This window comes from Lampetra fluviatilis, chromosome 51, assembly GCF_964198595.1.
Source record: "Lampetra fluviatilis chromosome 51, kcLamFluv1.1, whole genome shotgun sequence".
In the NCBI taxonomy this organism is placed as follows: Eukaryota; Metazoa; Chordata; class Hyperoartia; order Petromyzontiformes; family Petromyzontidae; genus Lampetra; species Lampetra fluviatilis.
In genome coordinates, this window is record NC_136325.1 from 6779396 (window position 1) to 6794279 (window position 14884).

Consider the following 14884-nt stretch of genomic DNA (forward strand, 5'->3'; position numbering starts at 1 on the left):
GAAAGAACCAAGAAGATGAATCCCTGCAGTCACGAAAGCTTTAAATCGAAATTTAAATCATGTATTATTGAATGCAATCGACGTTAATCGCATAAACACGCAAACCAGCTGAAGTTTCATCAAACGACGCAACGCCGCCATAGTTTGAAACGCCTCTTACAAAAAGATGCAACTCTTTTTTGTTATTTCAAACTGTGATTTGTTTTACCAGGCAAGGCTCACTGAGCTATATGGATCTTTTGTTTTTAGGAGCAACCTGGCCACAAACGATATCTCAACAAAGCGGGCTTATCGCGTGCAAATTTCTCGCAGCCAAATAATTCTAAACGCGCGATGTCGATTCTAAATGTCGGAGGGAGAAATATCCACGCGACCACCACGGGCAGGGAGAGACGCACGCAAACTCAAAATATACAACAGGCGTCGGGGTCGAGGTTTGAACCACACGACCTTCTGTATACCGGGCGAGGTAGTTAACATCTCGCCAGCGCGGCATCCCAGCGAGTGAGCAGTCTGATCTCACCACGACTTCTAGATTTAATTCAAATTGCGAGCCGTTTAATCCGATGGCATTCAGAGGTCAGAGCTGAGCGGTTGTAACCTCCCCAGTCACCCGGCCACAGGACATGGGCATTTAAACCGAGTGTCGTGAATAGGTGTAATAATGCCTAACTCATCTTCTTGGTTCTTTCGGTAAAGTCACGTAGAATGGAAATAATAAAATAATAAAAAATTTCTTTTATTTTATTATTTCCATTCTACGTGACTTTACCGAAAGAACCAAGAAGATGAATCCCTGCAGTCACGAAAGCTTTAAATCGAAAAATGCCTACCTCCTCAATCCACCCCACCCCACCACCAATTCGATGAATCGACAATCAATTCTCCTCTTGTAGTAGTTGTATGTTGGCGGTGGGCTCGCTGCAACCCCTCCCCCCCTCCTGCGCCAGCTTCTGTTACGCAAAATCGCGCGCACTCAACAGCTCGTTTAAAACAAGTATAACCCGTAAAAACAAAGTTTTTCACTATAAATCCTTTATATGCGTGGCGGCTAGAGTCCTCTCGTCCTCTGGCTTGAGATGGCTGCCACCTATGGGTCAGATGATTGCATGGCAGCATTAAGCAATTGGTAATTAAATATAATATTTTTGTCCTAAAAAGTGTAAAATTTTGGGAAAAAAATTTCACGAACATTAATTGTCACGCACGAGTCTGTGTGGAAAATGTCAGCTCGATTGGATCACGGGAAGTGGGTTAAAAAACGACCGAAAGATTTGCACGGTTGTAAGCAAGCAAGCGAACTTAATATAAATGATTTAAAAATATTAAAAACTACGTTGCCCGTCTGTCTGTTCGATTGCCAATCTGGACAACATTGGTTTCGGAATCTCGACATGGGGCCCTTGAAAGTATTGGCGCAATACTTTTAACGCGTTGACAAGAATCTTTCTTGAGAATGTTGAGGAATCCGATGTCCAGTAAGAAACCGTGCCTACCAGTCTCGACTGTATGAAGCGTCAAGTGTCTTGCGTTAAGGATGTCAAATGATAATTGCACAAATAATGGATCACCCGTCGTGTATGTGGAATAAAAAAACAAATTAACTAATGAGAAATGTCTCTGTTATATATACTTTTAATTCAATTATTGTACAGGAGAATCGTTGCTGGCATGCTGCTTCAATCCAGAAGGCTCCGTTGGCTGACAGGACAACAATTCCACTTCATGTTGTACCATTCACACGTTTGTGTAAATCACATTCGTCCATTTGAATGTATTTTGTGTTATGTTTTATTACGCAGAACCTAATGCAGCATTGGCAGAGGAGGGTTTGTGGATTGCCGTGCAAATGTTGACACATTTCCTTTCCGTGGGCAAGGGAGGTGGTACAGGAACTATATTTACGAACCAGTTAGGTTCGTAAGTCGATTTGTTCGTAAAACCAACTTTACTCCCCGTTGATTACAAACATGTTGCACGGCATGTACACTAAACACGGGGAATGGCTTTAAAAGTTGTATCATCTCCTGTGGATCTAGACGCCACTGGTTCTTCACATTCTGAAGATGTAGATGCCACTGGTTCTTCACGTTCTGCAGATGTCAATGCCACTGGTTCTTCACGTTCTGCAGATGTAGATGCCACTGGTTCTTCACGTTCTGCAGATGTAGATGCCACTGGTTCTTCACGTTCTGCAGATGTAGATGCCACTGGTTCTTCACGTTCTGCATATGTAGATGCGACCACCGCCATCTACTGCACGGCGGTTGAATTTACGACTCTCGGTCCGAACAGGCCATGAGGACAGGTTTGTTCGTATCTCTGAAAGTTCGTAGGTTGAAGTTGAGAAGTCCGTCTACAGAAAAAAATGTGGACTCCACCTGTTCCATATGTAAGGAATAGCGCGTTTCTCCCTCGCACGAGGTGGGTTTCATCCGATTTCCTCGCACATGTAAAACCACTCGTGACACGTCTGACTTCACTGCAAAACGTTGAGGACCGCAAAGCTTGGGACAACAGTTGGGGCCGGATCATCGCTTGGCTTCCTCTCGCGCTTCAGTCGTTGAGATTGCCGTCGTCATTATATTTCCACGGCACGTAACGAGTTTTTGCACACTATAGCCTTGGCGTAGTCATAATTGGCAAGCGATGGAGAGGAGGGGAAGGGAGGGGGACCCCCCCTTCACCCCCAAAAGCATTGCGCGCTTTAAAGGCGCGTTTCTGCGGCAGTCTGGAATGCTCTTCCTTCCGATATTAGGAACCCACAGGGCAGATATGCCTTTAAAATCATCTCGATTGAAAACTAATTTCTTAAAAACTTTATTTTTGTATCTTCTTGGTTCTTTCTTTCTACGTGACTTTACCGAAAAAACCAAGAAGATGAATCCCTGCAGTCACGAAAGCTTTAAATCGAAATTTATTATTTTATTATGTTTTATTTTTATTATTTTATTACCTCCCTTCTACGTGACTTTACCGAAAGAACCAAGAAGATGAATCCCTGCAGTCACGAAAGCTTTAAATCGAAATTTATTTTTGTATTTAGTATGTCTCCCCCCCCACCTCGCGCGCACCCCTGATTAGCGCGGTTGGCAACGAACCGGTGGCGCGAAAGTTCAAAGTTCAACATAAACAAAAGACGCGGTCGTTTCACCGTCGACTTTGATGGAATCGTCCCCCCACCAACCCCCCCCCCCCACCGCTGTACCTTTCCCCGGAGGCCATCGCAAAACACCACTCGTGCCGTGCGTCCTTATTGACCGTAACGTCTTTATTATTCGGCAGGCAAACCGCTGGGCACCCCACGGGTTTGGAGGGTGAACCCCATCCACTAATACTAAACATACAAAGCATGTACCAAAAAACTGAACGCAACAACTGTTCGGATTCCAATGTACAGGTTTTTTTTTTTTCCTCCTCAACGTTATCATTTTACGTCTCGCGCAATATAATTACAGGACATTGCGGATTTCTTGAATCGATTGCGAGTGGAGAGAGCCGCGGAGGGGAGAGAGAGGTGGGGAGAGAGGACGCATTGCGTGCACCGTTCTGTACACAACTCTCAAGAGGCGCTTTAAGATCGGGAAGAAATGGGCCATTTAAACCGCCAAAAAAAATAAACCAATACATTTTTCCAGTAAACCCAGACGGAGAAGGGTGGGCAGCAGTCCAAGGCTGAGGAAGAAAGGGGGGGGGGGGAGAGCCCAAAATAATAAAACAGAAGAAAAAATATATTCTCTTTATGAAAACTAGAAAAAAAAAAGAAATGCAGCGTTGCTAAATATATTCAAAATATTTAAATTATATTAAATTAAAACTTTTTTTTTTCTCCCAGGGCTGAATGACTAAGGAACATACCCCGTGTGTGTGTGTTTGTGTCGATGAAGCCGCTGGGGTAAGCGAAGCTAAAGATTTCATTTAGTGGAAGCGTTGCCAGACCAGAAGTCTTGCACGTCTGCAAAATCTATTTTTTTTTTTAACACGAGTTTAAGTTGTACACAGGATTTCACTGTTTATAGAACTACGTAGGTCGGGGGAAAGCCTCGCCGTATCTCAAAGACTCAACTTTGACGGGGGGCTCCGCTAAGCTGGGCAGAAGGGTGCGAGAGATAGATTCAACCATTTATCGTTTCAGATGATTCTACCTCTTTAGAACGGGGAGGGGGGGGGGGATTCAATTCCAACTGCTCACTCAGCGGTGCCAATAGATGGCTGAAGCCCCCAATGCTCTTCATATGCGCGGTGGCCAGGAGGGGTGGGGTGTGGTGGGGTCGACGATTTAAGTGATCGTAACTCATAAGTGCATCACGTATTCGTTTTGAATGCTCGTTTGAGACTTAAGCGCCTGACTTTAAGCGCCTTAAGGAGGCGTTTGGGACACTTTTTCCCACCGCCGCCGCGCAGACTGCGGCCAAGGAAACCGGAGTGCTTTTGTTTGTAACCACCGCCACGGACAATTTTTAAAAAGACGCCGAAACGCCGTGGTTCAAACGTGGCGGCGGCGACGTGTTCTCTCGCCGATCTGGCAACGCTGCGACCAAGGGAAAGGTGGGTGGGTGGGTGGCGGTCAAACGTGTAAAGTTTGTCGGGGTGACGCGGACAGCCGGACGACACACGCCGTGCGTACACACACACACAAAGCACTGCACATCACTTGCCGAAATGGTCACACGTGCAATCAAACGTTTTAAGTCGTGCCGCTTAATACCGTGTGGAGGGGGGGGGGGTGATGAGCAGGTTCCATAAAAAAAAACAATGGGCATGAAGCGCCACATTTTTTTTTAACTGTTAATTTCTTTTTTGGCTTGTGTTGCTCCTGTTTTTATCTTTGTTTTTTCCTCCTCCTCCTTTCCTGCGTTCCTCCCAAACTCCCCGTCGAAAGCGCCGACGCTTCCGACGGAATGAATTTTACACGGCGGGTAGGGCGGCGCGGCGGCGGTCAAAACGGGGCGCTTGGCAATGGCGTGCGTGACACAACGCGCGCGTACGATAAGAGCCGCCCCTTCCCCTGTCCCGCGTGGCTCACACGGAGGGGGTGGGGGGGGGAGCGGGGTTACAACTTACCCAGACGAGACGAAATGAGCGAGACGCCGCAAAATGAGAAAACGACAACAAAATGAAAATCAGACCGAAGGGCAAAAACAAACCGAAAAACAGACGTTAGCGTTTCAGCTCAGCTTGATGGGGCGGGGTGGGTGGGGATGGGGAGGGGCCCCGAGATTCTGAAAGGCCAACTTCCGCCAAGTTTTTTTTTTAATACTCAACAGCGTAAAATACAGCCTTAAAATGCGGATCGCAGGGTCAGGGGGCTGAGTAGTTGAGGGGGGGGGGGGTTGCGATGAGAAAAGGTGACCTTGACCTTCGCGACAAGATCCTCAACCCTTGGGACAGACGGGCTTCACAAAAGCCCGGGCGAGCAAAAGAAAAAAAACGTGAAAAGCGTTTGAACGCGTGTATTTTATTATTACCATCCTTTTTTTTTATACATATATAATCTGCGTCTTTCAATTACACCACTTATTTAACGGTTGTTTCTTGTTTCTCCTCCTGACCCACTCTCGTGTTAAGTTACCCGAGGGTTTTTTTTTCTATTTTCCTTTCTTTTCTTTTTCCCCCCCCCCAGTAACGGGAGCGCACGCAGTCCGGGACGCGCGCCACACCGCGAACACGACCGGGGCGAGCGTAATGTGTGCGTGGCGCGCGTGCGCGTGCATGCACTTATACAATTAGTGTAAGATGGGTGAGGCGGGTAGGTGCGCGTGTCCGCGTGTGTGTGTGTGTGTCCCCGGCCCCCCCCCACCGCCCAACGCCCATCGCCCCCCCCCCCCCCACAGCAGCGTGAGTGACGGTGCGACGGCCTTAACGGGCGCTCGCTAACGGCGCTCCGACCCCACGCGTTTAGTCCGGCTGTTGGCTCGCGTGGGGGCGTGCGGCGGTCGGGGGTGGGCGAGTGAGCGGGCGGGCGAGCAAGCGAGCGATTCAAAGTGTGGCTGCCCCCCTCCTCCTGTTCCGCCACCACCACCTCATGCCACGTAGGTGTACACCTTGCGGTCCTCCGGTGTCCGCGCCAGGTACTCGCGCTCGATCAGACCCTCGATGCGCTTCTTGATGACGATGGGACTCGGTAGGAAGCGAGCCTTGAGCTGCTGCGTGACCTGCCGGGGTCGGAGGAAGAAGGGGGGAGGGGGGATGGTGAGCGAGGTGTACGGGAGAGGAAGGCGTGCACAGAAAAGTAGAAATTCTAAAACTAAACTAGAAGCTCCATTGGAACCTCATTTGCCAGTAAAAATATGATAATTGGTTTTTTACCCTTCTATCTGGCAACAAAACTGACACCTTTTTTACAAGGAGTCATGTTTACATAGACCACAATACCTGCAGTCATAATGCAAACAAAAAACATAACTCTGATAATGTGCGCTTTTTGGCGTCATCTGGTCCAACCCATGTGAGACTAGGCTCTAAGGAAAGCTGTCTCGGGTTTGGACCAATCAACTTCAAGGACAGTGCATACATTATCAGAGTTATGTATTTTGTTTGCATTATGACTGCAGGTATTGTAGGTCTATGTAAACATGACTCCTTGTAAAAAAGGTGTCAGTTTTGTTGCCAGATAGAAGGGTAAAAAAACAATTATCATAAACTAGAAGCTATTTTTATGTTAGCAGGGAAGGTCCACTGAGCTGCACGGATTTTTTTCGGAAGCGACCTGGTCACAAACAATAGAGCTCACCCAAGTGCCTCATCACATGGAAATTTACAGCAGCATCCAAATATTGATTGTCAATGAGGAGGGAAAAACCGGAGGACCCGGAGAATAAAAAAATCACACGACCCCGGGGAGAACATGCACAGTCCACATATACAGCAGGCGTCAGGGTCGGGATCGAACCCACGACCGTCCTGTACACCAGGCAAGGTCGGTCACGTCTCGAGTGATGGAAAGAATTAGGAAGGAGGGATTCGGAGTAAGAAAGCGACACGGATGGATGGAGAGGAGACAGTTTAGAATGAACGAGCGGGCGAAATAGCAAGCGGGTGAGAGTGGACGGGGGGCGTGGAGTTAAGAAAGATGGCACTGGCAGCAAATGTGGTGATGCGAATCTCCAAGCACTCGCACACAAGAACGGCAGCAGTGGCCGATGCCGTGGTGGCCGATGCAACCCGCGAAAGGGAGGAGCACTCCCCACTAGAGGACCACCACCGCTGTTCACTTCGTGCAAAAGTGGAAGCACGCCACTCGTAAACTCCCGCGTAAACACGAACGACGGCAACGACGGGCCTTACCTGGTAAAGTAAAAAGTTTAATCTTCTTGGTTCTTTCGGTAAAGTCACGTAGAAGGGAAATAATAAAATAATAAAATAATGAAATCATTCTCGCGACGTTTCGGCCACAACGCAAGCAGCCGTCCTCAGGTGAAGAACAGGTCTGTCGGGGAGACAGCGTCTGAAGGACGGCTGCTTGCGTTGTGGCCGAAACATCGTGAGAATTTTTTTTATTATGTTTTATTATTTTTATTACTTTATTATTCCCTTCTACGTGACTTTACCGAAAGAACCAAGAAGATGAATCCCTGCAGTCACGAAAGCTTTAAATCGAAATAAAAAGTTTCTTAGTTTTAGTTTAGGGTGCTTGGATAACGGGAAGGGGGGGGAGGGGGCGGCAGTTCAACTCGCGACTATCCAATCACGAGCCAGACGCTCCCACGTGGCATCCGCCCGGCACCGTCGAGTAGCCTCAGACACCTCAGAGAGCAACACCCCTCACCGCCCCCACCACCGCCCGGGCGCCTGTCCCCCAGGGGAAATGGGATTAGCGCAGCACGGGAAGGGCCCCACCCCCACCTCTGCCACGAGGACATTGTGCTGCATCTTCTTGCGCGACTTCATGATGCGCACGATGGCCGCCTCGATCTCGTGTTTGCGATCGTCGTCCACCTTCTGCCGCGTCTCCTTGCGCTCAGGATCCGTCTCGCCCTGCTTGGCTGCCACTGCCAAAGAAACAAAAGATGCCCCGCCGCCACCCCCCCGCCCCGTATAACTTTTAACACACTGATAATTGTATTCTTAGGTTTTTTCGGTAACGTCACGTAGGTAAAAAAATTTAAATTAATAAAAGTAAAATAAAAATCACGACGTTTCGGAGGCAACACAAGCTTCCGTCTTCAGGTGGAACCGTCACAGCACGATAGCTGTATCAAGTGAGAGAAATTCCAAGAAAACAGTCCTTGTATATATACTGGTTGAGAGTGGGAGGAGCCAAGGTAGGCCCCTGAATATTATTTTTGTGAGGTTCGGTGCAGCTGAAGCACGCTGTTAGGACTGAGCCTTTTTGTTATGTAGAGGTGATGCGGCTGAAATCGCATCATCTCTACTGATAATTGTTTTTTTACCCTTTTATCTGGCAATAGAACTGACACCTTTTGTACGAGTCATGTTTGCATAGACCACAATACCTGCAGTCAAAATGCAAACAAAAAACACAACTCTGATAATGTATGCACTGTCCTTGAAGTTAATTGGTCCACACCCGAGGCAGCTTTCCTTAGAGCCTAGTCTCACATGGTGTTGGACCAGATGACGCCAAAAGGCGCACAACTCAAAGACAATGCACCATCAGAGTATGAGAGCTCGGGGTAAGCATTTACACCATTGGTACCTCATTTGCCAGTAAAAAATATGATAATTGGTTAAACTAATTAAAAAAAACAATGACATTTTTTAACCAATAAACATTTTTTTAAAATGTAATTGGTTAAACCAATTATCATATTTTTTACTGGCAAATGAGGTACCAATGGTGTAAATGCTTACCCCTTTTAACACACTGTTGGGGCGAGTCCTGTTAGCGAAGGCTGGAATGGCACACGAGGGGGTGGGTGGCCAGCACCACACACTGCCGCCTTTGTCTCCCCAGTGGTGATGTTGTTTACACACCGCACTAGGTACTTTTCACTTGAGGCTGAGTCGACGGAGGGGAGGTCCAAGACCAGTGGAGACAATCTCCACTGTAGGTATGCATGTATGCTGAACTTCTTTTGCACCGAACATAGCCAACCGTGTTAATCGGAGGTGCGCGGGAGGGACGATAATCCACGCGACCACAGGGAGAGAGCGAGAAACACGCAAACTCCAAATAAACAGCAGGCGGCAGGGTCGGGATCGAACCCACGACTTCCCGCGTACCAGGTGAGGTAGTTAACGTCTCCTAGCCACCGTGGTGCCCTATGAAGGCCGACACGGCGCACGAGGGGGGTGGGTGGCCAGCACCACGCTCCTTGATCCACCTCAACCCATCGCCCGACTTGCTCACTCGTCAAAATCGCCCTCTCATCCATCCACTCACTCGACCCACCTACTCACCCATCCACACCACTCACCACCCACCCGACAAACTACCAAAAAACCCTATCCAATCCTCTCACCCATCCGGTAACTCACCACCCGCCAGCTCACTCAACCATCCACCCACACACACAACATCCTATGGATTATACAGCCACCCACATACTGACTCAGCAATTATCATGGTTGGCTACGTACGGTAACGAAAGAAGTTCAACAAACATTCACTAACCAGATCCACCCTCTCACCCACCCACCTATCCAGCGCTTTCCACCCCCTCCCACCCCGACCCAGCGTACCCCCTCACTCACCGTGCCTTTCCACTCACTCACATTTCCACCCACCCTTCAAAATCACTCACTCACCCGAACTACCCACCCACAACTCACGCATCCTCTCATTTACACGGCCACCCACATACTCACTCCGCAACTAACCAACATCCATCCTACCCACTCAACTCACCCACCCACCCACCCGGCCCTCTACCCACCCAGCGTTCCCCTCACTCACCGTGTCCTTTCCGCCCACCCTTCAAAATCACTCGCTCACTCACTCACTCACCCGCCCACCCACCCAAACCCAACCACCACCAACCACCTACCCCACCGAGCCCAACGCGCACACCGCCTTGTGCCGGGCACCTGTCTGTATCTTGACACGGTGCAGCTTGGAGGTGAACTGGTCATTGACGGTGAAAATGTGGCTGGGCTCCATCTCCTTGGTCTTGGGCTCCTTGGTGAGGACGCGCTGCGTGGGTTTCCCGCACGCCAGCGACTGCAACGCTCGCACCAGCTCCTTCTCGGGGATGTCCGTCTCCTGCTGGATCTCCTGCAGAGGGGGGTGAGGGGGTTGGGGGGGGTGGGAAGGGCAGCAGCATTGGGTCAGCCAACCCACGAGTCTGCAATACCCCTTTTTCTATTGGCACATGCGAGCCAAGCCAGCGCTAGTCGCTCACGGTACGAGTGTTGGTTTTCCACTGGCACATCCAAAGCCACGCTAGCGCTAGACACTCACGGTACGGGTGTTGGTTTTCCACTGGCACATCCAAAGCCACGCCAGCGCTAGATGCTCACGGTACGGGTGTTGGTTTTCCACTGACACGTCCGGAGCCACGCCAGCGCTAGATGCTCACGGTACGAGTGTTGGTTTTCCACTGGTACATCCAGAGCCACGCCAGCGCTAGACACTCACGGTACGAGTGTTGGTTTTCCACTGGCAGGTCCAGAGCCACGCCAGCGCTAGATGCTCACGGTACGGGTGTTGGTTTTATACTGGCAGGTCCGGAGACATGCCAGCCACTCATGGTACGGGTGTTGTTTTTCCACTGGCACATCCAAAGCCACGCCAGCGCTAGACGCTCACGGTACGGGTGTTGGTTTTCCACTGGAGCTACGCCGAGCCGGAAACGGAACTGCGATACGCTTGGCCTCACGCGGCGTCCCGATGCTCGCTCGTTATCGGCGCTCGGAGCGCTTGACGGCGCCAGTCCCGCCGCGATCCACCTACCCCCCCCCACCACCTGGCACCCGTCAGAGGAGGATGTCGCTTCGCCCCAGCCGCCGCCACCGCCGCTCACCTCGAAGGTGTAGCTGTCCCTGTTGTTGAAGAGGATGAGGATGGTCATCTGAAACGTGGAGACCTGCAGGATGTGCTTGCGCGTGTTGCTCCCCGTGAGTTGCGCACCACCCATGCTCGAGTCCCCTTCCTCCTGCCCATAAACGTAGGGGACACCGCGGACACAGCAACGTTGGCAACTTAGCGTTGGTGGCTGCAATGGTGGGGGGGGGGGTGCTTTCTGCCACCGCCATTTGCGGGCAATCGCTCGCTCGCAACGCACTCATCCGTTTATTGTCCCTCCGCGATGCTGGCGAAGGGGAAAGAATGATGATTAAGTGGGCACAGGTGTGGGTGGACGGTGTGTGTGTGTGTGAGATTGACTAGGTGCTGGCGTGAGACTGGAGATGGGGGGGAGGGGGGCGGGCGAGGTGTGATAACGTCCTAGGGACTGCAAGACTCTAAAATACAAAAAAAAAATTACCAGGCAAGGTCCACTGAGCTATTTAAGATAGCTCTTTCTCAGAAGCGATCTGGCCACAAATGATAGCGTAACGGAAGTGGATTAATCATGTGGAAATTTATAGCGGCAGTCAAATACTCTAAACGCGTGATGTTGATTCTAAATATGGAGGGAAAAAAATGGGAGGACCCGGAGAAAACTCCACGGGGAGAGAGACATGCAAACTCCAAATATACAACAGGCGTCGGAGTTGAGCATTTAATCTCCCCAGCTATGGCCAAGCGTTACTGTGGGCATCTTCAGAAGTTGAGGAAGCAAAGGAAAACCTGCGTGCCAGACATGCGAGAAATCTTGCCCGTTAACGAACGAGTCAGCAGAACTAAAGTCTGCGAGTGAATAGTTTAAAGTCTCTTATCACTGGCAATAAGATCAATGCAAGTCCAAGTGTGGTGTTGACCGTGGTCAAAGCCGCAGGGGGAAGGAATGTTTAAGCAACGCAGCCAAACCCGATAGACCACAATTGGACCACGGAATAGCCGTCAACACCTCTACCGTGCCAAAAGGAAAAAAAACCACGAGAGAAGTCGCACCGTGTACAGCATGACTCTGGAATGGTATTTGCCGAGGAGGAGTAACGAGAGGAGCCCAGAGAAGAATCAATTCAGATTGTTCTTCTTGGTTCTTTCGGTAAAGTCGCGTAGAAGGGAAGTAATAAAATAATAAAAATAAAACATTATAAAATACAATTCTCACGACGTTTCGGCCACAACGCAAGCAGTCGTCCTCAGGTGAAGACCAGGTCTGTCCTGCATACCAGGCGAGGGAGTGAACGTGTCATAGCCACTGAGAGAATTGACACTTGCGTCCGCGCAAATTAGGCCCCTCTTAAGACTTTATGACCAGAACACTGCCCCTGTCTGAATTCACAGGCTTACGTTGGTCTGGTGCTGGGGTCGGCAACCAAAATCCCTCAATATTATTCAAGAGACAGCGTCTGAAAAAATTCAGATTGTCTGGAGATAAACCAACTCATCGGACCAGGCGTCGGCAAACCTGCAGGCTCTGGAGCTGCAACGTGGCTCTTGAAGGAGTGCAGTGAGACTCTTGAATAATATTGAGGGATTTTGGTTGCCGACCCCAGCACCAGACCAACGTAAGCATGTGAATTCAGACAGGGGCAGTGTTCTGGTCATCAAGTCTTAAGAGGGGCCGAATTTCCGCGGACGCAAGTGACAATTCTCTCAGTGGCTATGACACGTTAACTCCCTCGCCTGGTATGCAGGAGGTCGTGGGGTCGATCCTGACGACTCTGATGCCGGCTATATATTTGGAGTTTGCATGTTCTTCTCCCCATGCTCGCACGGATTTTTCTTCGGGTCCTCTGGTTTTTTACACGCTTTTTATTAACTCACTCTGTCTGTTGTTGTTGTATCCTCAAATCTTGTAACTCAATTTTAACCCACTTCCCAATGTGGTATCGACTGCAAACTTGGTATACTTATGTCATACTGATGACAGTACTATATTCGATCATAAAAAATAAAAATGATATATTTTTAAAAATTATTTTTATATGTTATGTTTTGGCTTGGATCTAATTGTCCACGCTCAACTGACGTTGGCTGTAAATCACCACGGTCCCTTACATTATGGCAAGTTTCGTGACCACTTCCTGGAGTCGTGGAGTTCTGCCATTACAAGTACGGTACATTTCATGAAGGCGTGTTTTTTCAAGTTTTTTTTTTAATATTACTCATTCCCTCCACATTTAGAATCAACGTCACGCGTTGAGAATATTTGGTTACTGCTATACATTTCAACGTGAACATCCGCTTTGTTGAGCTATCATTTGTGGCCAGGTGACTTCTGCATGTGCGCTATACAGCACATTGGGCCTTACCCTGAGAAAATCAAAATAGTTTAGTTTAGGGAGTTCGCCCGTGCGTGTGCTCACGGGTCATTCCGCGCGTTGTTCAGCACGGCGTCCGACGTTTCGCCCCCAGCCCTGCTGTGGAGGCTTCTCGGCGCGGCGCGACCCAAAGACGACGCTGCACGAGGCGCGACCGCCAAAAAACCTACGCGGGCGGATTCCTTCGCTTGGCGGAAAAACGCAATACCCGGCGTTGCTTTACTTTTAACCGTCTCGGCAAAAACATTGATCCACTGCAGCACTGCGGCAGCTGTCATTACGCTAGCGTAAATTAAAAAAAAAATGCGCGCTCACGCCCTCCCCTCATCCCGTGCAGTCATCCTATCTGTGGACGGGCACAAATAGACCATCACACAGCGGTGCACTAATCGGCTGCTCGTGACACGGTTGTCTGGCTCGACCGCCCGAATGTGAAATTGTCGTCGCTGCTCTTGCTTCTACATCAGCAGCCATAGGAAAGATTGTGGGTGCTCACATTCCAGTCTAAGTAAGGGTGGCGGGGGAGGTGAGGGTTTATGCAGGAGGTTGTGGGTTCGGTGCCGACCTTCGTGACGCCTGTACAGGTAGTCCCCGACTTACGATGGAGATGCGTTACGACGACCCCATCATCGCAAGTCAAAATATCTTAAGTCGAAAATAGCATAGCTTACCCAGGAGTCTTAAAGAATGGTGATAATTTAGCAAAAGAGAGCAATTTACAGTACCGTACTGTATAAACTATATACTGTACTTATCAATTACAATACTGTATTGCACAGTGAAATTTAAAGTAAAAACAAGGTAAATTCTTAGCCTACCTATATGAACTGCAATTTAATATAATTTTTTTTAGGAAACATTCCTATCTGCTATAAAAACTTTTAACATGCATTGAACACCGAGACAACTTAACTCTGTCAACCGCTGGGGAGAATGAGACATCACCAAACCAGGTGGGAGATGCGTACAGTACATCCCGGCAGCGTCCCAACGTACAGCACCGTACCTCATACGCTGCTACGTTTGCCTGCCGCGCGAAAGGTAAAATATTTAACAATTTTGTCATATCGCTATCGCCATCGTAAGATCGAAATATCGTAAGTCGGACCATCGTAAGTCGGGGACTACCTGTATACGTGGCGTTTGCATGTTGTTATCCTCCGTGTTCAAGTGGATTTGTCTCCGGGTCTTCCGGTTTAGTAAAGGGGAGTAAGGGGGAGGGGGGGGAGCAGAGGGGGGGGTGATGGTCTCCCGCAAGGAGCAACACGTGGAGCGGATTCCAACAATCCGATTCCAATAATCTCGGGCGTCATTCAATTCCTTTGGCTACCATTCCGTTGCTCGTCTTACACATTGGCAATCATCCACACTGCCCGCGACGTATCCCTGCCCAAACGCAATTTCTCTCATCAACCATCAATGTGACGTCTCACTTATTCGGGAGCGTTAGTGTGCTGCTGCTCACCGTCCTTAAACTAAGCACTCCATCCAGCTGTTGCTTGTCTCTGCATGTCATCATTTTAAACCCAATCTGCCTCCGATAATTGCCCTTCTGCAACGCTGTCCGTCGATCACTTGATTTCTCTCAAGAGCCCCTTGTCGCGCGAGG

The 14884-nt window shown here is 49.3% G+C and overlaps 1 protein-coding gene across 2 annotated transcripts in view; it reads right to left on the bottom strand.

Moving 5' to 3' along the window:
* Positions 1 to 3381: 3381 nt before the first annotated feature.
* Positions 3382 to 14884, bottom strand: part of CUL3 (cullin 3) — a 53257-nt gene continuing 41754 nt past the window's right edge. Inside the window, exons 13-16 of one of the 2 annotated variants that reach the window (XM_078878598.1) lie at positions 10926 to 11054; positions 9991 to 10177; positions 7846 to 7991; positions 3382 to 6155 (exon numbers count right to left, since the gene is read on the bottom strand). In XM_078878598.1, coding sequence (XP_078734724.1) covers positions 6024 to 6155; positions 7846 to 7991; positions 9991 to 10177; positions 10926 to 11054 — 594 coding nt within the window. In that variant the 3' untranslated portion in view covers positions 3382 to 6023. Of the gene's footprint in view, positions 6156 to 7845; positions 7992 to 9990; positions 10178 to 10925; positions 11058 to 14884 lie in introns of both variants that reach the window. The other variant, XM_078878597.1, reaches the window with a different exon arrangement.